The sequence below is a fragment of the Microcaecilia unicolor genome, chromosome 6 (genome assembly GCF_901765095.1).
Source record: "Microcaecilia unicolor chromosome 6, aMicUni1.1, whole genome shotgun sequence".
NCBI lineage: Eukaryota > Metazoa > Chordata > Amphibia > Gymnophiona > Siphonopidae > Microcaecilia > Microcaecilia unicolor.
In genome coordinates this window covers 35,689,163-35,716,434 of record NC_044036.1, presented here as the reverse complement: position 1 = coordinate 35,716,434, position 27,272 = coordinate 35,689,163, and the positions used below count along the sequence as shown (strand labels likewise).

The following is a 27,272-nucleotide window of genomic DNA, read 5'->3' as shown; positions in this document are numbered from 1 at the left end:
CCTCGGAACAGGAAGTAACCTGTTCCGGGGCAGAGGGAGCAGGGAACCAGCGGAGCTGACACCCCCCCAGCGGTGTGCACCCGGGGCGGACCGCCCCCACCGCCCCACCCTTGCTACGCCACTGGCTAACCGTGATATTCAGTGACACATAGCTAGTTAGCCGACCAAGTAATTTAACCAGTCAGAACCAGCTAAATCACTTTGAATTTCACCCCCTAAATTTGGCTGAAAATAGGGCACAACTTTAGATGCATAACTTAGGAGCATAAATGTAAGAGTTCTGGATTTTTTTTTTTAATATTGGACCCAGTGTTTAGTTGCAAGGTATCAGTCAATCAGAACGCAAGCCTACATGCTTGTTTAATGACTGATTTATTGCATTCCTACCTTCATAGTTTACTGGCAAAGGGTGGAACTGTTTATCCAGAACAACCAGTGAGCAGGTTGCATCGAACCCAAGTCCTCGAATATGTCTTCCATCTACCTTTTGACCGACTTTCTGTGAAATAAAAACAAGGACGGCCAGTGGGTACTGAGTAAGCATCTCATTGCATTCTTATGCAGCAGCAGGTAACCTGACCAATGTTCCACCATGTAACTAAACACATCATAGTGATATTCAATGACTGTATAAGCCCATAAAGAGACTACACTTGTACACCGAAATTCAATTTTAATTTCCCTGTCCTAAGACATGTGGGGCATAAGTCTATAACAAGATATGCAGGCATTCCTGGAGTGGAGGAGTGGCCTAGTGGTTAGGGTGGTGGACTTTGGTTCTGAGGAACTGAGTTCAATTCCCACTTCAGGCACAGGCAGCTCCTTGTGACTCTGGGCAAGTCACGTAACTCTCCATTGCCCCATGTAAGCCGCATTGAGCCTGCCATGGGTGGGAAAGTGCGGGGTACAAATGTAACAAAAAAAAATTGCTCCTGGTACAAAATAAGTTCCTGAATATATGTAAACTGCTTTGAATGTAGTTCCAAAAACCTCAGAAAAGCAGTATATCAAGTCCCATTTCCCTTTCCCTATTTGAGATTCTAGATGGAATGTTGCTATTCCTGCCCTTGCAGATCAGCAACGCAGCTGCGCAGGACGTCAGACTCACAGAAACAGAAGCCTGCGCAGCCGCGTTGCTGATCTGCAAGGGCAGGCTTCTACATGGAATGTTGCTAGTGGAGGAATAGCCTAGTGGTTAGTGCAGTGGACTTTGATCCTGGGGAAGTGAGTTCAATTCCCACTGCTGCTCCCTGTGACTCTGGGCAAGTCACTTAACCCTCCATTGCCCCAGGTACAAATAAGTACCTGTATATAATATGTAAGCCGCATTGAACCTGCTATGAGTTGGAAAGCGTGGGGTACAAATGTAACAAAAACAAAAATAGTTTGGGTATACTTGGGCCACAACTATGATATTGTCATGTCTTCCCTCTCCTGCCTTACTTCCACAGTAGACATATTGAGATCTTTATGTCTGTCCCCATATGCTTTATGACGAAGACCACCGACCATTTTAGTAGCTGTCCTCTGGACCAACTCCATTCTATTTATATCTTTTCGAAGACGAGGTCATCTGTGAATTGCTGACGAGATAGATGACTACGGTTTAAATTAAATGGGGACAATCCTTGAGATAGCCTAAGGGCAAAACATGTCAGAATAGTTTCCCTGACGACTGAATGTTAAAGTTAAGATGGGTAAATTTTTCTATATAACTATATATTTGAAATGATGTTTACTGAATGCTACTGAGTGACCGCTAACGAGTTGGGCGTGTAAGTCTCCATTTTATAAAATTGTATTCTGAGTGGCACCGCTGAGATCTATCTGGTCTTAACTTGGCGATATTATATAATCCGGGTGAGAAGAGTTGTACATTTTATACAATTGTCAGGTTCACAGGTGACAGTATATGCACATCTTTACACTTTATTTAATGTGTGCATTGGCACTTGTGTCTGCTGATGCTGGGTTTGGAAGTCTACTTTATAAAAGCACATGGGAGCTCTCTCATTCTCCCTGTCTCCTCAGCTCGAAACCTTGGGGTCATCTTTGACTCTTCTCTCTCCTTCTCTGCTCATATCCAGCAGATTGCCAAGACCTGTTGTTTCTTTCTTTACAACATCCGTAAAATCCGCCCCTTTCTTTCCGAGCACTCTACCAAAACCCTCATCCACACCCTTGTCACCTCTTGTTTAGACTACTGCAATCTGCTTTTTGCTGGCCTCCCACTTAGTCACCTCTCCCCTCTCCAGTCGGTTCAAAACTCTGCTGCCCGTCTCATCTTCCGCCAGGGTCGCTTTACTCATACTACCCCTCTCCTCAAGACCCTTCACTGGCTCCCTATCCGTTTTCGCATCCTGTTCAAACTTCTTCTACTAACCTATAAATGTACTCACTCTGCTGCTCCCCAGTATCTCTCCACACTCGTCCTTCCCTACACCCCTTCCCGTGCACTCCGCTCCATGGATAAATCCTTCTTATCTGTTCCCTTCTCCACTACTGTCAACTCCAGACTTACCGCCTTCTGTCTCGCTGCACCCTACGCCTGGAATAAACTTCCTGAGCCCCTACGTCTTGCCCCATCCTTGGCCACCTTTAAATCTAGACTGAAAGCCCACCTCTTTAACATTGCTTTTGACTCGTAACCACTTGTAACCACTCGCCTCCACCTACCCTCCTCTCTTCCTTCCCGTTCACATTAATTGATTTGATTTGCTTACTTTATTAATTTTTTGTCTATTAGATTGTAAGCTCTTTGAGCAGGGACTGTCTTTCATCTATGTTTGTGCAGCACTGCGTACGCCTTGTAGCGCTATAGAAATGCTAAATAGTACTAGTAGTAGTCTCTTGTAACCAGAGCTAATATTGTGATGTCATAATGCCTCAGTCCACCAATAAGAGCCAACCTCATCAGTGATGTCACAATGGCTTGATTGTCCTATACTTGGCTCACTTTTATTACATAGCTCTTTGAGCAGGGACTGTCTTTCTTCTATGTTTGTGCAGCGCTGCGTACGCCTTGTAGCGCTATAGAAATGCTAACTAGTAGTAGTAGTAGTGTTGCCTTTATAAAAATATTAAAAGGGGTTTAACCATGAAGGAGAGACTCCTGCCTGGTTAAGCCTTGCTGAGCTGGCTGGCTGCTGATATTTAGTGATACTTAAAACGGGTAGCGTCGCTGAATATCACTGCTAACTGGTCATCCCCTAACCAGCTAGGTTAGGGGCATTCCGGGGGCAGAGTTTGGAAAGGGCTGCAACTTAGCTAGTTAGCAGCAATATTCAGCAGCACTACCCCCTAACTAGCTAACTGGCCAAGTATGCAGATAAAATTAGGACGGACGAAAACACAGAACAAGCCTTTGCAGGTCCAAAGGAACACAAAACACACAGCGAAGGAGACAAACCACACCAAACGGCACTCTTATGTGTTATAAACTCTTTTATTCTCAGCATCCGTGACTCGACACAGGTTGTGTTTCGGCCGCTAGGCCTGCATCAGGAGTCTGAAGTGGATGTGTATGAAGGCAAGCATTGCACCTCAGCAAAAGACCGATTATAACAAAAACTGAAGGTCAAATGATAATTGTGAATCAAAACACAACTCCGGCGAAGATGAACTTTCACACAAATGGATTCTTCACTTTTAGAAAATGGCGCAGCTACTTGTCAAACCATGAATCAGAAAAGAAAGCAAAACAGCTGTCCTAACTTTATCCACGCATTTAACTGGGCACCAGTCTGAATATCATTCGGAGCCTGGTTAACTTCCAGGTCGCTTCATATACCTGGATATTCAATGCTAGAAGCCATACATGCCTTGCATTGAATAACGGGCTTAGTTCAGCCAGGCTGCAAGCGGCTTATAATGAGCTTCTTACTGCCATGGGCTGAATATTGATCTTTAAGTGTCATTTATTTCTCATAATTAATCTAGTTTCAATAAAGCTAGAGTCCTCACAAAACAAGTTATGCGCATTCAAAGAAGTCATTTTGTTACATTTTTGTAAATGACTATTTTCATTATCAAAACCAAAATGTGCTAGCCAAGGGAGGCTGTGATGAATGCTGTCAAGGAAAATTCACGTTTCAAGAAGTCCTTTGATTCAATTTATTAAGTGATAGGATAATACATCAGATATTTATCTCATTTCCTGAGTTAATAGAGATATTCCCCCGATATTTGAACACTGAAGTCAGTACTGACATCAAACACTGATCATTGCATTTAAATTTTATACCCAGATATTTATCCAGGTACGAGCAGTATGCAACACCAGTACATTTTCAGCTCCATCTTAGCCCAGCCCCGAACTGTCCCAACGCTACCCAGATAGTGTAGACGTGCAAACAATAAGTGGGGGAGTGGCCTAGTGGTTAGAGCACCAGCCTCGATATCCAGAGGTGTCCGGTTCAAATTCCACTGCTGCTCCTTGTGATCTTGGGCAAGTCACTTAACCCTCCATTGCCTTAGGTACAGACTTAGGGCCCTGTTTACTAAGATGCACTAGCATTTTTAGCACGTGCTAAACGTGTAGATTAGAGACTTGCACGGGAACGGGGATCATGGGAATTCCGCGGGGACAGAAGCAGTTCTGCGGGGATCCGGTGGGGATGGAAGCAGTTCCTGCGGGTTTCCCGTGGGGACGGGAGCAGTTCCTGCGGGGTTCCTGTGGGGACGGAAGCAGTTCCTGCGGGGTTTCCGTGGGGACAGGAGCAGTTCCTGCGGGGTTCCTGTGGGGACGGGAGCAGTTCCTGCGGGGTTCCTGTGGGGACGGGAGCAGTTCCTGCGGGGTTCCTGTGGGGACGGAAGCAGTTCCTGCGGGGTTACTGTGGAAGTGTATGCTGCACTTGCGCCAGCCTCTCACCTACCAAGTACCAACTTCTTTGAGTTCTGTCTCCTCCTCCTTGCTTTAACAGCACAGATGCGGAAAGTGTCCATTAAGGAGGTGGTAGAGGTACAAATGGTGATGAAATTCAAAAAGGCATGGGATAAACATAGAGGATCTATAATTAGAAAATGGAAGCTATACAAAAAACTAAACTTAAATGGCTGCATGTGTGTGGGTGTATCAAGTGACACTTAGATGGCGACTCTGGCTGTGATGAAATAGGGCTGATACTGGGAGACCTGTATGCAATCTGGTTTAAGATGGGCTGGAAAGGGCTTAGACAGCAACTTTTTAGTGGCTGGAACATGAGGACAGTGCTGGACAGACTTTTACAGTCTGTGTCCAGCAAATGAGAAGATGAATAGGCTGGAGTGGGCTTCGAGGGCAACTCTAGCAGTTGGAACATAAGGATAGGGCCAGGCGGACTTCTATTGTCTGTGTCCCAGAAACACCACAGAAAGGCCATAATCAAGTATATAATATCACATTCATTGTTGATTTAATTGATAATGATTATGTCTATTGGGCAGACTGGATGGACCGTTCCTGTTTTTATCTGCTGTCATTTACTATGTTACTATTAATCCTTTCTGCTCCCGGGCTGATGTGCAGACCTCAGCTCTGACATAGGCACGAACATCAGGTGTCACCTGACCTACTGGCGTGTGCATTTTGCAATCTCTTAGCACACAGTGCCAGTGAATCAGAGAAGTCTTACATGTGTGCACCAGAGTGTTCCAACTTCCAAGTTCCGTTCCTTCATTGCCTGCAGTGCTGCGGCTTGAACCCAGAGAGCAGACAGGAATTTATTTTTAATGTACCATTAAATTCTTGAGGGGATGGACAGGGACGGGTTAGATTCCCCGCAGGGATGGGTGGGGATGGGTTAGATTCCCCACGGGGACGGACGGGGACGGGTTAGATTCCCTATGGGGACAGATGGGGATGGGTTAGATTCCAGCGGGGATGGGTGGGATTTCTGTCCCCGTGCAACTCTCTAGTGTAGATGCCCATAATATTCCTATGGCCATCTACAACTTTTAGCACATGCTAAAAACGCTAGCACACCTTAGTAAACAGGGACCTTAGATCGTAAGCCCTCCAGGGACAGGGAAATACTCAATGCACCTGCATGCAACTCACCTTGAGCAACTATTTTAAAAAGGCGTGAGTAAATCTAAATAATGCTGCTGAAAATCTGTGGTGGCCCCAGAGAGGAGCACTTATTAGGGTAGAAGCTACTCCTAACTGGATAAGTATTGTTGAATATCAACCCCTGTCTACTATAATAAAATGCACCCTCAACGTTCTGAAGCCCTCCACGTCACTTCCTGTCCTAAAGGGTTCGTGGTGGTGAAGCCACCAACTCTCCATGTCTCTCTGCCCCGCCCTCGCGTCAAACGTCATGACGTCGAGGGCGGAACAATGACAGAAGGATCAGATACACTCCCCGATACCATAAACAAAGTTACTGCTCGCACATCTTCCCCGGGAGGTAAATAAACGATCTGCTTTTGCTGGACTGAACTCTTCAGCACATTCCAAGGGAAAGAAAAGGCACGGAAGGATCACATACACTCCCCAAGGCTATAAAGAAAGTTACTGCTGGCACATCCTCCCCTGGAGGTAAATAAACGATCTGCTTTTGCAGGACTGAACTCTTCTGGAATTGCCTCCGGAGAAGGCACGTTTGAACTCCCACCTCTGGTGGACGGGGCGACATCAGAGAAGACAGGGGGATGGAAGGGGGGCAAGGTGAGAAGGAGGGGGGACCTCAGACCACAGAAGTGGGGGTGGAAGGGGTCCTCACACCACAAAGGGGGGTGAGGGCACCCCTGACAGAGGGGGGGCACAAACTCACTCACTCTCTCTATCACACACATACAGTTTCACACACACAGACACTCTGTCTCTCACACACAAACACACACACACTCTCTCTCTCTCTCATTCTCTCTCTGACACACACACTCCCTCTCAAACGTACGCTCCAAGGAAAACCTTGCTAGCGCCCGTTTCATTTCTCACAGAAACTGGCCTTTTTTACTAGTATTTTAATAAAGGAATAGTGTGGAGATTTAAAAAAAAACTGGCAAAGGGAAAAAGAAATGGACCAGGCAAGAAAGACAATTGTTGCAACCCTGTTTTATCTTATACTCAAGCATATGCCTACCATCCCACTCCCTTTCCTCTTCCCCCTTCCCCCCTCCTTCCTCAGACTGGCTTCATTAATATTTAAAGAGACTGATCAATAGATGTAGAATAGCGAACTGTCCATCTGTAAATTACTGAGCATGCTATGAATATTTAAAAAGGCAACCACAGAACAAAGGAGCTAAGAAAAGATGGGACTTTTTAGAACAAAAAAAAAAAAAACAAAAACAAAGAGCAAAACAAGCTTTTCATTCCCTGCTGTAAATTCACCTTTAAAAAAAACAACAGGGTATATGAGTAAAGAAATCCCTGTGCACGTGATACTGAAGCATTATTCATCTTGGAAAAACAATGGAACTTTAAAATGTGAGGCTTGTATGAATGTTTAATTCAGGCTGGCATCTCAATATATTCTCAAACATACAAGAGGATCGATATTCAATGGTTAAGAAAACTGCCAGGCGCTGCAGATAAAATAAAACCAAATAGTCAGCGTGGGTACCTGAGTATTCAAGTCCAGACTTAAAGCCCACCTCTTTACCACTGTTTTTGACTCCTAACCTCTACTCACTTGCCCTGTCCTTTTATCCTCACCTCTTTATTCCCTTACCCTTATTGTTCTGTCTGTTTACCTGTCTTATCTAGATTGTAAGCTCTTTGAGCAGGGACTGTTTTTTCGTGTATGGTGTACAGCGCTGCGTATGCCTTGTTGCGCTATAGAAGTGATAAGTAGTAGTAGTAGTAATGTAGAAGCCTGCCCTTGCAGATCAGCAACGCGGCCGCGCAGGCTTCTGTTTCTGTGAGTCTGACGTCCTGCACAACGTCAGACTCACAGAAACAGAAGCCTGCGCGGCCGCATTGCTGATCTGCAAGGGCAGGCTTCTAGATGGAATGTTGCTAGTGGAGGAGTAGCCTAGTGGTTAGTGCAGTGGAACATGGGATGTTGTTACTATTTGAGATTCTGGAATGTTGCTATTACTTGAGATTCTACATGGAATGTTGCTACTATTGGAGATTCTGTTGCTACTATTTGAGATTCTACATAGAATGTTGCTACTATTGGAGATTCTGTTGCTACTATTTGAGATTCTACATGGAATGTTGCTATTCCACTAGCAACATTCCATATTTAGATTGTGAGCACTTTGAGCAGGGACTGTCTTTTCATGTATGGTGTACAGCGCTGCATATGCCTTGTAGCGCTATAGAAATGATAAGTAGTAGTAGTAGCAGTAGTAGTATTGAGTGATGCTCAGTATCCAGGTTCAGTGCCAGCGCAAACGTGTTATCTGGTTAGCAGCCATATTCAGACCCCTAACCAGATAACAACCAGACAATGTTGGGACAGTCTTTTTCCTATCTTAACTTTATGCAGTTACTTAGGGGCCCTTTTACTAAGCCGCGTAAGCGCCTATGCTCGCCAAACATGTGCCAATTCCGAGTTACCGCCCAGCTACCGTGTGGCCTGGGCAGTAATTTCGATGCTACCGGGCGGTAAAAGGCATTTGACACACGTAGACTCTTACCACCCAGTTAACACGCGAGACCTTACCGCTAAGTCAATGGCTGGTGGTTAAGGTCTCAGACCCAAAATGGGCGCGCGTTAATTTTCATTTTGCTGCACGTCTATTTTCAGTCAAAATTTTTTTTAAAAAGGCATTTTTACAGGTGTGCTGTAAAATGAATCTGTGCACATCCAACACATGATCTTACACTACCACAGGCCATTTTTCAGCGCACCTTAGAGGACCCCTTACCTGGTTAACAGTCTGAATATGGCTGCTAACCCAATAATACTCCAGCTTCACTCAAGTTGTGCCAGCGGACTGCCTCAGCATTCTCTGGATCGTGCTGAGCTGGTCAGGGGGGATATTTAATAGCACTGTCTGTTCAGTGCTGCTCTATATTCCACAGGGCCGCCGAGAGACTGAGCCGGGCCTGAGGCAAGGCTGCCCCTGGGGACCCCGCTGCCCCCCCCCCCCAATCCTTACCTACCACTGTCGCCTCCCTCTCCTGCTCCCAGGCTACCAGCGCTGACAGTCCCGAGTCTCACCTGCCCGCCCTCGGCTCCGTCAATAGTCCCCCTCCGTCCGCCACCGTGACCGGGCCCCCTGCATTCAAATCAGCAGTGCCTCACCTCCGTGTGAAGGCGACAGATCGCCTCCCTCTGGGCCTTCCCTCACTGTGTCCCGCCCTCGTCATTTCCTGTTTCCGCGAGGGTGTGGCACAGTGAGGGAGGGCCCGAAGGGAGGCGATTCGCCGCCTTCACACGGAGGTGAAGCACTGCCAATTTGAATGCAGGGGGTCCGGTCACGGCGGCGGACGGAGGGGGGCTATCGACGGAGCCGAGGGCGGGCAGGTGAGACCAGGGACTGCAGCGCCGGTGGCCTTGGAGTAGGAGGACAGAGACCTTGGCACCAGGCCCCCCTTGAAGGCCTGGGCCCGGGGAATTTTGTCCCCCCTGCCTCCCCTCTCGGCGGCCCTGATATTCCACTTACTTCCATGTATACAGTCAGCAGCGCATGATAAGTGGATAAGTGCTTTTGAATACTGGTACCTATATCTTTTTCTTTTTTGATCCAACAATTTCCTCCTGCTCCTTGGATTTCCTGTTTAGTTGGAAACAGCCTCTACTGAGGCTACAGCACAATCAGCATTCATTCGCCCCACTAAGATATGCCCTACATTTTGCTCCCTCCTGCTTCTACCTAGCTTAAAAATTCCAGCAACCATCCTCAACCGGTGTCCGCAGATCAAGGCTTCTTCCTGAATCTGGTAAAGCACACATCTTGAGGATCCAGCAAAGGCTCAGGTATTGAATCCAGGCATGTGGCACTGCTACAAGGGGCCAGTAGGAGCTGCTGTTGAGTGACTGTTTGGAAATATCTCTCCACCTCCAACTCCCCCATGCTCATAGGAGCCAACTTTTCAAAATGATTGAGGGTGCTGAAAAATGTTTTTTAACAGGTGGTACATTTCTCCCCCTCCCATCTCCTCCCCCTCCCCCATCTCCTCTGAGTTCCAGGCCCCCTCCCTCTCCTCTAGGTTCCAGGCCCTCCTCCCTCTCCTCCGAGTTCCAGGCCCCCCTCCCCTCCTCTGATTTCCAGGCCCCCCTCCCTCTCTTCCGAGTGGCAGGCCCCCCTCCCTCTCCTCCGAGTGCCAGGCCCAACCCCAGCCCGACCTCTTCTCCCACAACAGTCCTCCGTCCACTCCTCGCCTTCCTGCCACCCAGAATTTAAAACTCATCTTTCTTACTTCGGGTCCCGGCGGGCTGCAGTGAAAGGCGAGCAGGCTCGGCACTTCAGCCTTCCCTTCTCTCTCAGCTCTGGCCCCACCCTCATTTCCTGTTTCTGCAAGGGCGGGACCAGAGCTGAGAGAGAAGGGAAGGCTGAAGCGCCGAGCCTGCTCGCCTTTCACTGCAGCCTGCTGGGATCCGAGGTAAGAAAGATGAGTTTTAAACTTCCGGTGGGTTAAAATATTGGAGGTGCTCGAGCACCCACGGAGTCGGCGCCTATGCCCATGCTAAGTCCATTTACTTATGCACCTTAGTAAAAGGGCTCCTTTATGACTAAGAAAAATATGCCTAAAGTCTGCCAACATGCACTAACTAGACGATGATAATAACAATAATAATTAGAACAAGAAAAAGAACAACACTTCCCAACTCCACCACTTGCAGGCCTGCTTTGCCACTGGCATCTCAAAATAGGGATATACAAAATGACTTTTTCTCCACAATTCCTGCAAACTACTAGGCTCTATTAAATGTTCTTTCCAAATTATGGCATGAAATTACCTTTGCCACTTTGCAACAGGCAGCCCAGATATTGTCAGAGGACTGCTCATAGTGGTCTGGTACAGGCTCCCAAATTTGAACTGGCTCTTCCGCCTGTGCCACCACTGCGCCAAACTGGTCTATCACAGCGGCACGCACACTTGCTGTTCCCACATCTATTCCCATGTAATAGCTGATTGCCTCCTGTGTTTTATTCTGCATCATTAGGGAACCTGGAAAGATAAAAAGGAGAAGATCATACTTTCATCAGACACAGAGAAAGAAAAAAAAAAAGTGAAAACAGCACTTCAATACCATCAGCCCAAATGATTGTCTGAACTGAAATGCATCCCTTGGGTGTCTAGCACTGTGAACAGAAGAAAGGGCCTCAGTCTTCACTCCTAATTCTTGAAGGCTGTCAGCAGGGTTAGGTTTGTATATGCACGAGAGAGACTTGCATGCCTACTACATCCACTGTATGCAAATCTCTCTCATGCATATTCATTACAATAGATCAGCTTGGGTATCAATACATGCCAATGTAGTTACAAATCAATATATCACAATCACCAAGTAATTATAATATCAATTTACTTTTTAACAGTTTATTTGTTATAATTCTCATATCAAACACCGTTTAAAACAATCAAATCACATTACATCACACAATTACGATTACAACTTGTGCTGTTTCCCCATATGGATCCTGCACGAGCTTAATACTAACAAACTGCGACTAAAACTTATTCTGAAATTATAGTCCAATTGTCCACCTTTTCAGACACCCTTCTGTTGTATTAGCATAAACCAGCCATAATGGTCCATACTCAATTGTATTATATTTAGCTGGCTTTCACACCAAATTAGCCATGCGAAAAACACAACCAAGAAGATGTTCCACTCAATGTGGAAATTAAAAAGAGTAAGACCTTTCTTCCCAAGGCCTGGTGCAGTCAGTGGTACTCAGTCATCTAGACTATTGCAACGCACTCTACGCTGGCTACAAAGAGCAAATAATCAAGAAACTCCAGACAGCCCAGAACACTGCAGCAAGACTCATATTCGGTAAAACAAAATATGAAAGTGCTAAACCCTTACGAGAAAAGCTACACTGGCTCCCACTTAAAGAACGCATCACGTTCAAAATATGCTCCCTAGTTCACAAAATCATTCACGGAGATGCCTCAGCCTACATGTCAGACCTGATAGACTAACCACCCAGGAATGCTAAAAAATCATCCCGCACATTCCTTAATCTTCACTTCCTCAACTGCAAAGGTTTAAAATACAAACTAACGCATGCGTCAACCTTTTCCTACTTGAGCACTCAATTCTGGAACGCATTGCCGCACAACTTAAAAACGTTCTATGAACTAACTAACTTCCGCAAAATACTGAAGACCCATCTCTTTAACAAGGCATACCACAAAGAGCAACAAATGTGAACTCCTCCATATATATCCAGAATTGTCTTACAATATCTGCTTGTTATGCTACTATCATGTTTTATCACTATCATGTTACCCAAGATCCTTCTGTAATGCTAAATGTTTATTTTCTTATATATTTCCACCATTCATGATGTATTGTAAGCCACATTGAGCCTGCAAAGAGGTGAGAAAAGGTGGGATACAAATGCAATAAATAAATAAATAAAATCTTTCAAACCTCAAACTGATCTGTCCTTGAAGATGTCTAACCAAAGCATGATCTTCTATTGTAATACATGTACAATATCGATGCATGTTCAATTCAGAGGTGCATGTGAAATCGGTTCAATCTGGACTTGACACTCCATTCACTGCATCTATTCACGGCTCAAACCCAACATGGTTCTATGTTTCGCAAACAAGCATCGTCAGGGGTTGAGACTACAAAATCAAACAAATACTAAAGTGCATGCAACGTGTTTATGAATTAACCCTCTTACAATATCCACTAAATTACATACAATTTATTACATCTTACCTTACAAGTCTACACAAAAAACTTATTCACAGACACCAACAAGCTGAGAATTCCAAAACTGGTGCTCACGCGCAAATGGCACCGGAATCAAAACAAAAAGACGCCAGCGCATGCGCTATAAGACACCAGGATTGTCAGACCTTATTGGACGAATACTGTTTTGCCATTCAAACTGTACGCCATTAAACCTCCTTATTTTATATAAAGACTCCTGAAGCAGGCCAGCAGCCTGTACTGTGACGAGTCTTCACCAGTAAACTGTCTACCATCGATTGAAGTCTCCTCATTTGTTTCTGGTTAGCCTGGTCTATTTTCCACTCCTTTTGTACTCTTGTGGAAAAAGAATCATAACATTGAGTAGATACATAGGGTATTTTGACTGGGGTTACCAACGGTGAACCCCAGTCAAAATACTGTAGTACCAATAGAAGTGCAGACTGCCAGACCAAAAAGACAGAACAGGAAAAACATACAATAGTGTTCAATCTATCTTCTAAACAGCTCATGCTCCATTAACTGGAGGTATTAACATTAGGCTTATCATACGTACCTACTCAATTTTACGATTCTTTTTCCACAAGGTCAGATTTATATACAGTTTTTAGAAAATTATGTTTGTGTTTCCTTTTTGGAGATGATGACCAGCAATAGCGATATAATACTGATGATCAAGAGACATTTTTGCAGAAATATCATTTACCATCGATATGGCACCGAACTGGGCCAAATGATGTGGTATTAGCTACCTTTCAACAACGGGTGCTGAAAGTTTTAGAAAACGTTGAGAATCTGGAAATTTAACATGATATCTGCAGGATACCTTAAAACAATTGGAGGAAGAAGACATCATAGTTATCATGAGGGCAGACAAAGGAGGGGGAGTTGTCGTCCAGGATAAAGATAAATATGTGGAGGAAGCTGTTAGAGTTATCTGATATATCTTTTTTTATGGATTTACCCTCTGATCCCACTTCAAATAATAGTGTTTGCTTTATCAGAAGCTAATCAATCAGGAATAATTTCCTCTAAAGAATATAAATACCTGCACAAACAGTACACCATGATACCTATTATTTATTTTGGCCTCAAAATTTGGAAGTCCATCCATAGGTCCCTGAGAAGACCTATTGTGTCGGATAAGGGCCCATCATTTGAGCCCCTATAACAATATCTAGATTTCCACCTTAGACCTTGTATTAAGCAGATTGTATCTTATGTCAAGGACTCTGGACGTCTTCTTCAATTATTAAATCAAATAGAGATGTCCATCACTCAGCCAGTCAAATTAGTGACATTAGATGTAAACGCTTTATATACCAACCAACCTCAACAGGCAGCATTAAAGATGATTGAGAGATATTTACAAAGTATAATGCTATCAGAACAAGGGGGAAAAAACAGAAAGGACACCTACTAAGTTTATAAATTAGGGAGGGAGGGGAAATAAGAGATGAATTATATTATATCTAAGTCAGAAGAGGACAGGAGGGAGTGAGAAAATAACAGGAATGAGTAAGTTTGCTGTACAAGGGTAAGTCTGTCTAATGCCCTGCAGTGTGTAGCCAGTAGAAGTTCTTACCTGCTGCTGCTGCCACCTCTGGTGTCTTCCCACTGCAGTCAGGCCCACTTCGGGCCCTGTGGTTTCACCAGCACAGGGAAGTCCATAGAGGAGGATGCAGCAATAAGAAGTGCTAATCACTGATACCTCCTACTGCCTGGATAGGCTAAAGCAGGGGGTGAGGAATAGAGAGTTGCTTGGGTCAGAAATTTCACCCATCCCCACTGGAATCTAACCCATATCCACCTGTACTCGCAATTAATTCCAACCCATGCCTGCAGGTATTTCCTTCAATACCCTACCCAAACTTTCCTTCAGATTGTAGAGCGTATAAACATTAAAAAAATAATAATCAACAAACATTTATTTCTTAAGTGAAAATAATTATTTCTTAATTCCATGCAGAAACAATGAGTGTTCCAAGCCCCATTCTGGTGGTCTGGCTGTCTCTGGTCATTCCAAGCTTCATTCTGGCACTCCAACAGCCTCTCTCAGTGTGTTCCAAGCCTCATCCAGGCATCATCAGAGATTCTGACTACAGTCCCATGGGAAAATAGCAACAACTTCTTCCATCTCCGCAGGAATCCCGTAAATCCAGAAACCAAACCCACAGAATTACCATGGGCTCCACAGGATTCCAACAATCCCCATTCTTGTGCAGATCTCTAGTAAGGTACATAAGTACTGCCATACTGGGAAAGACCAAAGGTCCATCAAGTCCAGCATCCTGTTTCCAACAGTGGCCAGTCCAGGTCACAAATACCTGGCAAGATCCCAAAAAAGTACAAAACAATCTATACTGCTTATCCCAGAAATAGTGGATTTTCCCCAAGTCCAATTTAATAATGGTCTATGGACTTTTCCTTTAGGAAGCCGTCCAAACCTTTTTTAAATTCCGCCAAGCTAACCACCTTTACCACATTCTCTGGCAACGAATTCCAGAGTTTAATTACACGTTGAGTGAAGAAAAAGTTTCTCCGATTCATTTTAAATTTACTACATTGTAGCTTCATCGCATGCCCCCTAGTCCTAGTATTTTTGGAAAGCGTAAACAGACGCTTCACATCTACCCATTCAACTCCACTCATTATTTTATAGACCTCTATCATATCTCCCCTCAGCCGCCTTTTCTCCAAGCTGAAGAGCCCTAGCCACTTTAGCCTTTCCTCATAGGGAAGTAGTCCCATCCACTTTATCATTTTCGTTGCCCTTCTCTGCACCTTTTCTAATTCCACTATATCTTTTTTGAGATGCGGCGACCAGAATTGATCACAATATTCGAGGTGCAGTCGTACCATGGAGCGATACAAAGGCATTATAACATCCTTATTTTTGTTTTCCATTCCTTTCCTAATAATAATACCTAACATTCTATTTGCTTTCTTAGCCGCAGCAGCACACTGAGCAGAAGGTTTCAACGTATCATCAACGATGACACCTAGATCCCTTTCTTGGTCTGTGACTCCTAACGTGGAACCTTGCAAGACGTAGCTATAATTTGGGTTCCTCTTTCCCACATGCATCACTTTGCACTTGCTCACATTAAACGTCATCTGCCATTTAGACGCCCAGTTTCCCAGTCTTGTAAGGTCCTCTTGTAATTTTTCACAATCCTTCCATGATTTAACGACTTTGAATAACTTTGTGTGATCAGCAAATTTAATTACCTCACTAGTTACTCCCATCTCTAGGTCATTTATAAATATGTTAAAAAGCAGCGGTCCCAGCACAGACCCCTGGGGAACCCCACTAACTACCCTTCTCCATTGTGAATACTGACCATTTAACCCTACTCTCTGTTTTCTATCTTTTAACCAGTTTTTAATCCACAATAGAATACTACCTCCTATCCCATGACTCTCCAATTTCCTCTGGAGTCTTTCATGAAGTACAAGGCAAAGGACAGCTTTGCTGTAGGCATTGGTAGTATAGGTCCACCCCGTCTGTGACAGCTGCAGTGCTAGCAGGCCCCTGATTTTCTCTACTGGTAGCTCAACAAACCTGAACTTCTGCTGCACACCTTAGAAGGCCCAATATCTGAATGAAACTCAATGTATGCTGATTTTCACCTTTGCAAAATCTCTGTTTATAAGAGCAAAAAATCAGTTAAAATTGGTATTGGGATCCTTATATTCATGTCCTAGAAAGATCGGTTATCTAAGCACCACCATAGGGCTGCCTTTACTAAAGTATGCTACTGTGTTAGAGTGTACTAAATCCATTATTGTGCGGGAGTCTATAGAACACTCACTACTCCTTAAGGACCTTAAGGTCCCGCCCACAGGGGAAGTGACACAGGAGGGGTGGAGCCATGAGGGGTACGGTCTAGGAAGCATAAAACCTCACAGCTAGGTTAAAGAGATCCAGAGAGAAGCAGCAAAGGCCCCCTGCATATGCCTCTACCAATTGTCTGAAACAACCAGGTACGCCAAGTTAAGCTTGGGACCTTGAAGAACTATATTTGTGATCTAGCCAGAGGCAGGCTGGTGAATATTGTTGACTAGAGACAGTGATACATGCTATGATCTGTACCATGGAAGGACTTTGCTGCATAGGCCTAGTTTATGTTATTTTATTTATTTGGTGCATTTTTACCCCACATTTTCCCACATAAGCAGGCGCAATGCAGCTTACATTAAGTCAAGAGTATACAATTCAATATAGAGATGGCACAGAAACAGAATGTGACAGGAGGGCAAGGTACACGGGATGACACGGGCAAAGGACAGGGGTAAAGAGCCAACAAGTGGTAGAGGTTAAACAGAGGAGTTGCCAGGGGAATAAGCCTTGGCGAATAAGAAGGTCTTTAAGGAGTTCTTGAACTGCTGATGGTCAACAAGCTCCTTAAGCTTCTCCCTTGCCTATGAAGTTAACAGGGCCCCTCATACTTGGCATTTTTAATAAAGCATTGTTTTCTGTTCCCCTGAACCCGCTCCGTTTTGTGTGGGCTCTGGGTCTGCCCTCGCTTATGTTACCACATGCATGTTATTAGCAAATAGGTCCAACTACATAAAATGGCACCTGGTGCAAATAACACATGCTAATGCACATGAGCACCATAATGTGGTTGCACACTTTAGTAAATTAACCCTATAACCAGGCAATTGGCCATCATGTGAACAAACGTGAAAGCCTCTGAAAAAAGTAGTAGAAGCTAAACAGAAATATCCCTATTACGCATACAAAAATGTGACTTCCTGTTGTATGCTGGAAGAGATGCATTTTTGAATATCAAGCAACAAAAAAGAGACAATCTTGTGAGATCCCATACTAACATTAAAAGAACTTCCCATTTTGTTCGTTAAAAATACTACAGATGGATAGCAGACTTCCTTCCCTTCTTGAAAAGATGGATTTTCATAGGTTTTTCAAGAGATGCCCCATTGCTTTACTCCTTTGATGATCTCTCCCTCCCCTCCCCAACTCACATTTCAGGTTCTTTTCCTCATTTAACTTAGCAGCCGGTTTCTGTTCCAGTGCACCAGATGATTGCATTTTGCTAAGTTAAACAATGCCTGTCTCACAACGTTTACTCAACAGAGAAAAACCAAGATCATATCTTTTCAATGTGGTTTTATATATATATATATATTTTTAAACAGTAATGCCTCCTAATTTCCCCCCCCCCCCCCCCCAAAACTGAACTTTGCTGCAAGGAGGATGGAGCAAGAGAAATGCACGCATTTCCTATGACTTACTTTAAAGAAAACAATTAGACCATAATTTCACTCAAATATTTAACAGGTTCTGATAAAAGTTCTGAGCGGCACTATTTTGAATCTATTTTCTCAGATCTTTTTTGATTAGTAACAAACACAGAGCTACTCCTGCAAAGTAAATAATGCTAATTTTAGTCACAGAAGGGGTGCAACAGAAAGCTACCACAGGTCATACCGTGCAGTTACCGCAGGTTGAACGCAGGTTGTGCATATCAAGCAATGCAGAGAGGGACTGAGCTCAGGTTTTAACTCACTCAGAATTATGGCTGCACATGGTACTAAAATGAACACTAATGAAGCCATTGAGTATTCCACAGCAATGCAGAAAGGTACACGGGCTTTTGATGTGCGCTTTCAATGAGAATTTTGTTCGCCAGGTCTGGAGCAGCGTACAGGGCTTGTGGAGAGGATTTCATTCCAGTTTTTGAGATTTAACTGTCAGTTTTGTCTCCTTTTGCAACCAGAAGGAAGCCCCTGCAAGGTTCAAAGACAGATGGGAGGTAACACACATGCGTGCGTGTCTGAACATAAACTTTTATGTTTGAGCAATTTCTCCTAGGCTCTTATTTAGATGCAGATGAACAGGTGTCAATGGGAGCTCACACTTTCAATTTTGTTTGGAAATGCACACAAACGCCACGCTTACTGTGAAACCTTTGTGTGCATATGTCTGACACACTCTCCACATTATCCATAAATTTTCCACGCATAAAATTTACGTGCCATTTGCATGATGCAGTATTACGCTTGAGATAGAAGCCACGTGTTCAGATATCTGCGTGTGGCTCTACTACAAGTATTTCTGTAACAGCCCCAGAATTTGTTCAAAATGTCCTCACTGAGTAGTCATGCCAGCGTAAAGACATATACGCCACTGGTTTATTGCAGCATTGATCACGCTTTGATCAAATTCTTCCTATGCAGTCACTACCCTTGTGGCATTCTGTTGTACCAGACACTTACTTAAGACCCCCAATGCCCAATTCTTTGTAACAAATTCAACAATAAGTTGTTTTGCACCTTAATGTTTAGTTTGTTGCAAAAGCTTGATAAGAACTTTATCTTCTTCATTAAACACCATTTTCAGTTAGTGTAAACAATGACATCACACTGATGTCACTTTTGCATGGCACAAAAATTAAAGACGCAGCGAGTTCTGGTGGTCAATTATATAAATCCAAGAAAACAGGAATAGCCTCCACGGAGAATCAAAACAAAACAGCAAAAGTAGAGGCTGACAAATGTACAAACCAATAGGGAGATAATATCAAAACCAGTTTATTCAGAATATTCATATCAAGGACCCGACGCGGTCCGTGTTTCGGCGCCAAAGCGCCTGCCTCAGGGGTCACAAACAACTTTCTCTGAAAAGTAGCTGATTGGCTTGGATAAATCCTTAATGTATGCACGTATTAACAAATTAATCCACAGAGAGAACAAAAGAACAGCAAACAACACCTTGTGACAGGATAATTTTCTTTCCATTAGTCCCAACAGATCAATCCAGAGACTTGTGGGTTGTGTCCCTCTACCAGCAGGTGGAGATAGAGAGAACCTCCGAGGTTTGCTATATGTGGACCTGTGTAGCCAGCTGAACCACAGTATGAACGATACCAAAGCAGTGGAATGGAAACAATGGAAAACTCTCCTGACATTGTCAGACCAATTGCCCAACATACTACCACTACTTCTATATTTATTTATTTTATTTTTTAATCAAAAGAAGAAACATTCAGAACAACGGAACCCGAAAAAAAAAAAAAAAAAACTAACCAACCGCAACAAAACCGCAGACAGTAAACCCAGGGGGGGGGGGGGGGGCCTCTGGATTGATCTGCTGGGACTAATGGAAAGAAAATTATCAGGTAAGCCGCACTGAACCTGCTGTATGTGGGAAAGCGTGGGGTACAAATGTAATGAATAAATAATAATAATAATAATAATGTCATCCCACAGATCAATCCAGAGACTTGTGGGATGTACCCAAGCAGTCCTCAAGTAGGGCGGGACACCCCAACCCAGCAGAAATCACCGATGAGCCAAACACCGCATCTTGACGAGCTGCCACATCCACCCGATAATGACGGGTGAATGTATGGACCGAAGCCCATCTAGCTGCCCTGCAGATATCTTCCAAAGAAACCAAACAGGACTCTGCATAGGAGGAAGCTTAAGCTTGTGTAGAATGAGTAGGAACTTGCAAAGGGGCTTGCCGAAGAGAAGGCCTCCCGCAACCAACATGCTATGGTGTCCTTGGACGTTGAAGTCCAAACACCCTGGGCTGTCTGTTGCAGGCAATGAGCCCCCCAGCCAGACAGTGACACATCCATGGTCACTATCATCCAGATTGCCAGAGGAAAGCCCGACACCAGATTCTTTTGAATGAACCACCAGTGCATGATTGTGTGAAGACGGGCCGAACATGGCACCCGAACCTCGTAATCCTCCGAGAGCGGAGACCAATGGCTCAGAAGGTGCCACTGGAGGGGGCACATGTGAGCTCTGGCCCACTTTACCACATCCAAGGTGGAGGCCATGGAATCTAGAACTTCTACATAGTCCCAAGCCCGCGGGTTTGGAGTTTGAAACAGCGCTCGTAACTGAGCCTGTAACCGCTGTGCTTGAGCTGAAGGAAGAGAAATTATCCCTGTTCGGGTATGGAAGCACATCCCCAAGTATTCCAGCGTTTGGGAAGGCGTTAGGCTGCACTTTGGGATGTTGATCACCCAACCAAGCCACTGAAGCAACCCGACCACTTTGACGGTTGCCCGCCAACTCTCCTCGAAAGAAGATGCCCGCACAAGCCAGTCGTCTAGATAGGGATGGACCTGAATCCCTTTCTTCCAGAGATAGGCCGCCACTACTACCAGGACCTTGGAAAAGGTCCGAGGCGCTGTGGCTAGGCTGAAGGGCATCAGTTTGAATTGAAAAAGACGACTGAGCACTGCAAAGAGAAGAAAGTGCCTGTGGGGAGGCCAGATTGGAATGTGTAAATAGGCCTCTGAGATCACACACTTGTGTTCTAAGACGGGTCGCCAAGAACCGCCCTTTTCTGGCACCACAAAATAAATGGAGTATCGACCGCACCCTCTTTCTGCTGGGGGTACAAGCTGGACAGCACCCAGCCATTGAAAGTTGAGGAGGGTGTGTCGAATGGCCCGCACTTTGGGGGGACATTTGCAAGGAGATTCCAGAAAAGAGTCTACTATCGGATGAGCCAATTCTAACTTGTAGCCGTCTCTGATAACCTCCAAGACCCATTCATCGGATATTACTCTGGTTCACTCCACCAGGAATAGGGACAGTCTGCCCCCAATAACCGGCTGGATATGGACCAGGGCCCCATCATTGGGTGGACCTGGCTGTGGGCTGGTTTCTGTTACCGGAAAGGAAGACCCACCTGTCACCTCGAAAGGGCTGAGGCCTCTGAGAAGACCTTGCTCTATGAAGAGAGGCCCCGCGACCTGGATGATAACGCTGTGTATCCCTAAACTTAGGTCTAGGTCCCGCCGGTCGTACAAACTTGGACCTGTCCTCTGGGAAGTGCTGGCCCTTAGAGTCACAGAGGTCCTTCACAATCTGTTCTAAGTCTGTCCCAAACAAAAGCTTTCCCCCAAAAGGAAGCCTTGCTACACATGACTTAGAGGTCACGTCTGCAGCCCAATACCAGCAACGCGCGGTGACCGCTAGAGAAACCTCCTTTGCCAAAGCCCTCAAAAGATCATAAAGAAGATCCACAACGAAGGCTAAACCGGACTCCAAGGCTGGCACAACAGCCACGAGATCTTCCAGAGAGGAGGCTTTCTGTACTCACGATAAGCATGCCTGCGCCGCATAGGAGCCACAAACTGAGGCCTGCAAGGAAAGGGCCGCTACTTCAAGGACAGCTTCAAGCAAGTCTCCAACTTAAGATCCTGAGGGTCCTTGAGCGCCATGCCATCCTCCACAGGAAGAGTGGTTTTCTTAGTGACCGCTGTGTTTAAGGAATCCACCGTAGCGACCTTCAGCAAGTCTAAGTCAGGAGCAGGTAGCGCGTAAAGACACAACATAGCTCTAAGCAACCTTAAGCCCACTGTCCGGCGTATCCCACTGCGCCGAAATAAGGATCCTCATGGCCTCATGTACATGAAAGGAACGAGGTGGGCATTTGGTGCCAGACATAATAGAGGGCAGCAGACCTGTTCCCCCTGACGAATCAGGGGGGAAATGGCCAAAACCTCAAAAGCTCTAACAATCAGGGAGGGAAGCTCTTCCCTGTGAAAAAGGTGGACAGCCGTTGGATCATCCCCCTCCTCAGAGGGCAGGGTGACTTCATCTGCCAAATTCAAAGATTCTGAGAGAGAGCCCAGAGACAAAACCGGGCCATCTGTGTCAGATAGCTCCTCGGGATCCAAAATCTCCACCCGGGGACGTTTTGGCAGGAAAGACTGAGAGGCTGCAGCAACCGAGGAAGAGACGGGGCTGCATGAAGAGAAGCTCCTGGCTTCTTCAAAAGAAAGGCATTCTGCATTAATACAACAAAATCCGGGGAAAAAGGAACTGCAAGGGACTCCCCTGCTCCCTGTATATCGCTTCCCTCCATTGAAGCATGTGCCACAGAAGCGCACTGCACCTCTTGTCTATCAACCGCCACGTGTGGAGCGCGTCGTGCCTGAGAGGAAAAAATGGCGCCCGCCAATGAATGCTGCACTAACTGCCCCGAGGAAACCACCAAAACTATCCCCTGCGCTTCCGACTCACTGGACACCTGAGGGGAACCCCCGTCGCGCTGACCACCCGCTGATGGCGGCAGGACTCCCACTCCCCCGATGCTGCTCTCCAGCCCCCACACCAGGAGCAGCGCTTAGCCGCCTCAGAAGGCACTGACATGCTCCACAAACGCCTGCCCCAAAACTGACTCGGCAGAACGTCTAGTTCCTCCATATGATTAAACAAAAACAAAGTCTCTTACCTTTTATTTATTTATTTTTTAGTCAGGAGAGAAAGGAAACACCCGATCAGGCCAATAGCCCCAGGCGATGGAGGAAAGGTAGGGGGAGACCGGGAGGGACCTGGCAACCACCAGGTGTACACCACAAGCTGCGAACAGCCACTCAACCCCTGTCTGTGCTAAACTAGGCCCAAATGACACCAGTAGCTAGATCAAACCAGAGCTGCACAGACATGTCCCTCCACCTGCTAGATAGAGAGAATACTGAGGTTCATCTGGCTGCACACAGGTCCACATATAGCAAACCTCAGAGGTTCTCTCTATCTCCACCTGCTGGCAGAGGGACACAACCCACAAGTCTCTGGATTGATCTGTGGGACGCCATGGAATTCACAGGGAGGCAATGGGACCAGAATTCTAAAATGCTAAACAAAAAGTGAAAAAAGAAAAAATAGACATTGGATACTTTTCTCTTGATGTCTTTCTTTTAGTTCTCTCCTCCGTGGATCAAAGCTCTTGTCCTCTGAATCTCTCCCTCTCAATTTTCTGGGACATACTTTGTCCGAACCTCTTGACTCCTCTTTTCTTTTGGGATCTAAAGCAACTCTTCACACACTCCCACAACTGGTGGGTTCTTTGCACCCAAGGAAACTCCTATTTGTCACAAAAAATCCTTCTAGATGTTCTTTCCCAAAAAACCTTCACCAATTATAGGTCCATCAGCAATCTGCAGGCATATACATTCGCCAAAACACAGCTGTATCAGGTCCTCCTTCATTTACAGTTGCAGACCATAAGAATAATAAAGAATCATCTGGTTCCAATACATATTGATTGACTCCACTTTTGATTTATCTGTGGTTTGTTCCATTCATGGAGGTTTCTTCCTTCTTTGGCTTCTGTTTAAACCTTTGCTTTGTCCTGTGCATAGGTCAACATCCGGATCCCACCAACTCCTGAGCTCAGCACCCCACACAATCAATTTATCAAAAAGGGAAAGGGAAATGGGACTTGATATACCGCCTTTCTGTGGTTTTTGCAACTACATTCAAAGCAGTTTACATAGTATATTCAGGTACTTATTTTGTACCAGGGGCGATGGAGGGTTAAGTGACTTGCCCAGAGTCACAAGGAGCTGCAGTGGGAATTGAACTCAGTTCCCCAGGATCAAAGTCCACTGCACTAACCACTAGGCTACTCCTCCACTAGCAACATTCCATGTAGAAGCCTGCCCTTGCAGATCAGCAATGCGGCCGCGCAGGCTTCTGTTTCTGTGAGTCTGACTCACAGAAACAGAAGCCTGCCCTGTCGCGTTACTGATCTGCAAGGGCAGGCTTCTACATGGAATGTTGCTAGTAGAATAGCAACATTCCATGTAGAATCTCCAATAGTAGCAACATTCCATGTAGAATCTCAAATAGGGAATGGGAAATGGGACTTGATATGCCGACTTTCTGTGTTTTTTGCGACTATATTCAAAGCAGTTTACATAGTATATTCAGGTACTTCTTTTGTACCAGGGGCGATGGAGGGTTAAGTGACTTGCCCAGAGTCAGAAGGAGCTGCAGTGGGAAGCAGAAGAAGTATATTATTAATTCAGCTCACGCCTTTTCAGTGGTAGTTGAAAGCAAGTTACATTCAGATAAAGAAGGTATTTTCCTGTCCCCAGAGGGCTTATAATCTTGTTCCACAGGCAATGGGGAGTTAAGTGACTTGTCCAAGGCTATGAGGTATATCAGTAGGAACTGAATCCTGGCTCTTCCCCAGTGCTCAGCCTGCTGCTGTAACCATTAGGAGGCTACCTTCCCAAATCTCTCCTAGTTGTTAACTCTGTTGCATTATCTAACTGCTCCTTCAACTCTCAATTTGAGAGCCAGCTAGAAAATTCCTCACCCTCTTTATACGTAGTACACCTGCATATCAATTAATATACAATGCATTACAGACAGCAACATTTTTATTTTCATTTTAAATTTTTATTTTTGTTCTTTATATACATTGTATCCTTGGTTTCAGTTCACTGATTGCTTTTGTTAGTTTTTTTATGGGTTTTTTTTCAAGTAGCATTTATTTATTTAGTTTTTTTGGGGTTTGGTTTTTTTTTTAACAACCCTGAAGTGTACAGCACAGACTGCATAGACTATTCCTTTCTTGCATTTTACAGAAGTGCTAGCAGGCCAGTTTTACATCACGTGCTACAGTCATCTGGAAACTGCAACTTAAGGTATCTGGCTTCTTTCTATTTTCTTTCCTTGCTGGGCAGTAACAGCAATTTATAAAGCAACAACAAAGAACAATCAAGCGGGGATAGCCCACTTTCTGACTTCCAGAGTTTGAATGAATGCCAACAGAAATCCCAGACTCCAAAACAACCACGCCTGACCTTCAGCCCACTTCTGAGCAATGGCTCTCAGTCTTTTAAAGTCGTAATATTTAATATATTACATAGAACATTTAATATTAATGCTTTTCAGTTCCACCCACTATTGTCTAGCCCAAGCATTCCTTCAAAGCCACTGAGGTTGTTTAAAGGACAACTCCTTTTGGGATCTGGATTGAAAGCAAAACATTGCCTGCTGCCAAAGGGCTTTTCTTGAATACAGAATCATTTAAAGTGGCAGTGCAAACACATGTGACAAATCTGTCCATGCTTCCCACCCAACACAGACCTTTCTTGACTATGGGGCCCTTCTACTAAGCCATGGCAGAAAGTAGCCAGCGTTACTGTAGGTGCGTGAAATTCCTGTGTGCTAGGCCACTTTTTACCATGGCGGGAAAAAGGACTTTTTTTTTTCATTTGAAGGTTTTACTGGCAGTGTGCTAATATTAAAATTAGCACACAGCCATTTACTGCCTGAGTCCTTATCGACATCTATTTAGTAGGCGGTAAGGGATCACGCGCTAACCCAGCAGTAATCGGGCAGTGCACAGCAATGTGTAATTAACTCTGGAATTCATTGCCAGAGAATGTCGTAAAAAGCAGTTAGCTTAGCGGGGTTTAAAAAAGGTTTGGCTAGCTTCCTAAAAGAAAAGTCCATAAGCCATTATTAAAATGGACTTGGGAAAATCCATTGCTTATTTCTGGGTTAAGCATCATAAAATGTATTGACCTGTTGTGGGATCTTGCCAGGTATTTGTGACCTGGATTGGCCACTGTTGGAAACAGGATACTGGGCTTGATGGACCTTCGATCTGTTCCAGTATGGCAACACTTATGTACTTATGTAGAACTATAAGAAGTGATAAGTAGTAGTAGTACTTATGTATTGTGGACACACTGCTTGATTACCGCCAGGAATGCCCCCATGCTAGAAAATTGAAAAATTATTTTTTGGCACGGGAAACGGTGCATGGTAAAATCAGAACTATCACAGGGCACCTTGGAGAGCTGAGGTAGTGCTGTTTTACCGCGCTCTACCCATGCAGTAGCCCTACTGCCCTTTAGCAAAAAGGCCCCTATGTTTGCAGATCCTGAGTGTAATTTTTGCCTAATTGAGAAAGATGGCTCCCTGGGTTGCTGCATGCTGCCGCTTGTGCTATCCTATGTGGACAGATATTGAGAGGATGGCAATAAAATGCCAGTTGTAGCACACAGAACTCAGCACATATGATGAAATCTATTAATATAATTATTGGATTGTAGGTACCTGTAGTCAAGTGCCCTAGTGGTTAGAGTATTTATTTATTTATTTATTGCATTTGTACCCCACATTTTCCCACCTATTTGCAGGCTCAATGTGGCTTACATAGTACCGTCAGAGGTGTTTGCCTAGTCAGTTGATAACAGATACAAGGTTGTATAGTGATCGTATGACGTATAACTGGAGGGTCGGAAGGGATGAAGATTGTGTGTTGTCCAGTACAATTATAGTCTTGCTATGTTGCTGGGTGAAGAAGTTTACATGGGGTCGTTATGAAGGCGTTGGTAAAGTTGATTGGATCATCTTTGGTGTGCAGTCCTTTGGTTTGCTTCTTGGGCTTACATAATGAGAGGGATTCTTGGGAGGAGCGTAAATAGCTGTGCTGGGGGTTGGCATAAGCTAAATGCCTCATAGCACAGCGGACTCCCCAACATTGGGTGATTGGAAGTGCAAATTGGGTCAGTTAATACAAATGAAGCGCCTAACGGCATACCGCAGGGATGGGGTACTGCGACATAAAGGTGGATGGGCTCGATTACATCAGCGATTGACATGCATTTAGGATGATGGAGTATTATAGGAGGTGGGTGGGTTTGGGGGGAGTGGGAGGGGGAGAGAGTGTGTGTCCCAAAG

At 44.9% G+C, this 27,272-nt stretch overlaps 1 protein-coding gene across 2 annotated transcripts in view; it reads right to left on the bottom strand.

Moving 5' to 3' along the window:
• The window catches only part of FGGY (FGGY carbohydrate kinase domain containing), a 464,206-nt gene that overhangs the window by 400,318 nt on the left and 36,616 nt on the right, over positions 1-27,272 (bottom strand). For both annotated transcript variants that reach the window (XM_030205275.1, XM_030205274.1), the window contains exons 2-3: positions 10,845-11,056; positions 388-499 (exon numbers count right to left, since the gene is read on the bottom strand). In XM_030205275.1, the coding sequence (XP_030061135.1) occupies positions 388-499; positions 10,845-11,048 (316 nt within the window). In that variant the 5' untranslated portion in view covers positions 11,049-11,056. The remainder of the gene's footprint in view (positions 1-387; positions 500-10,844; positions 11,057-27,272) is intronic.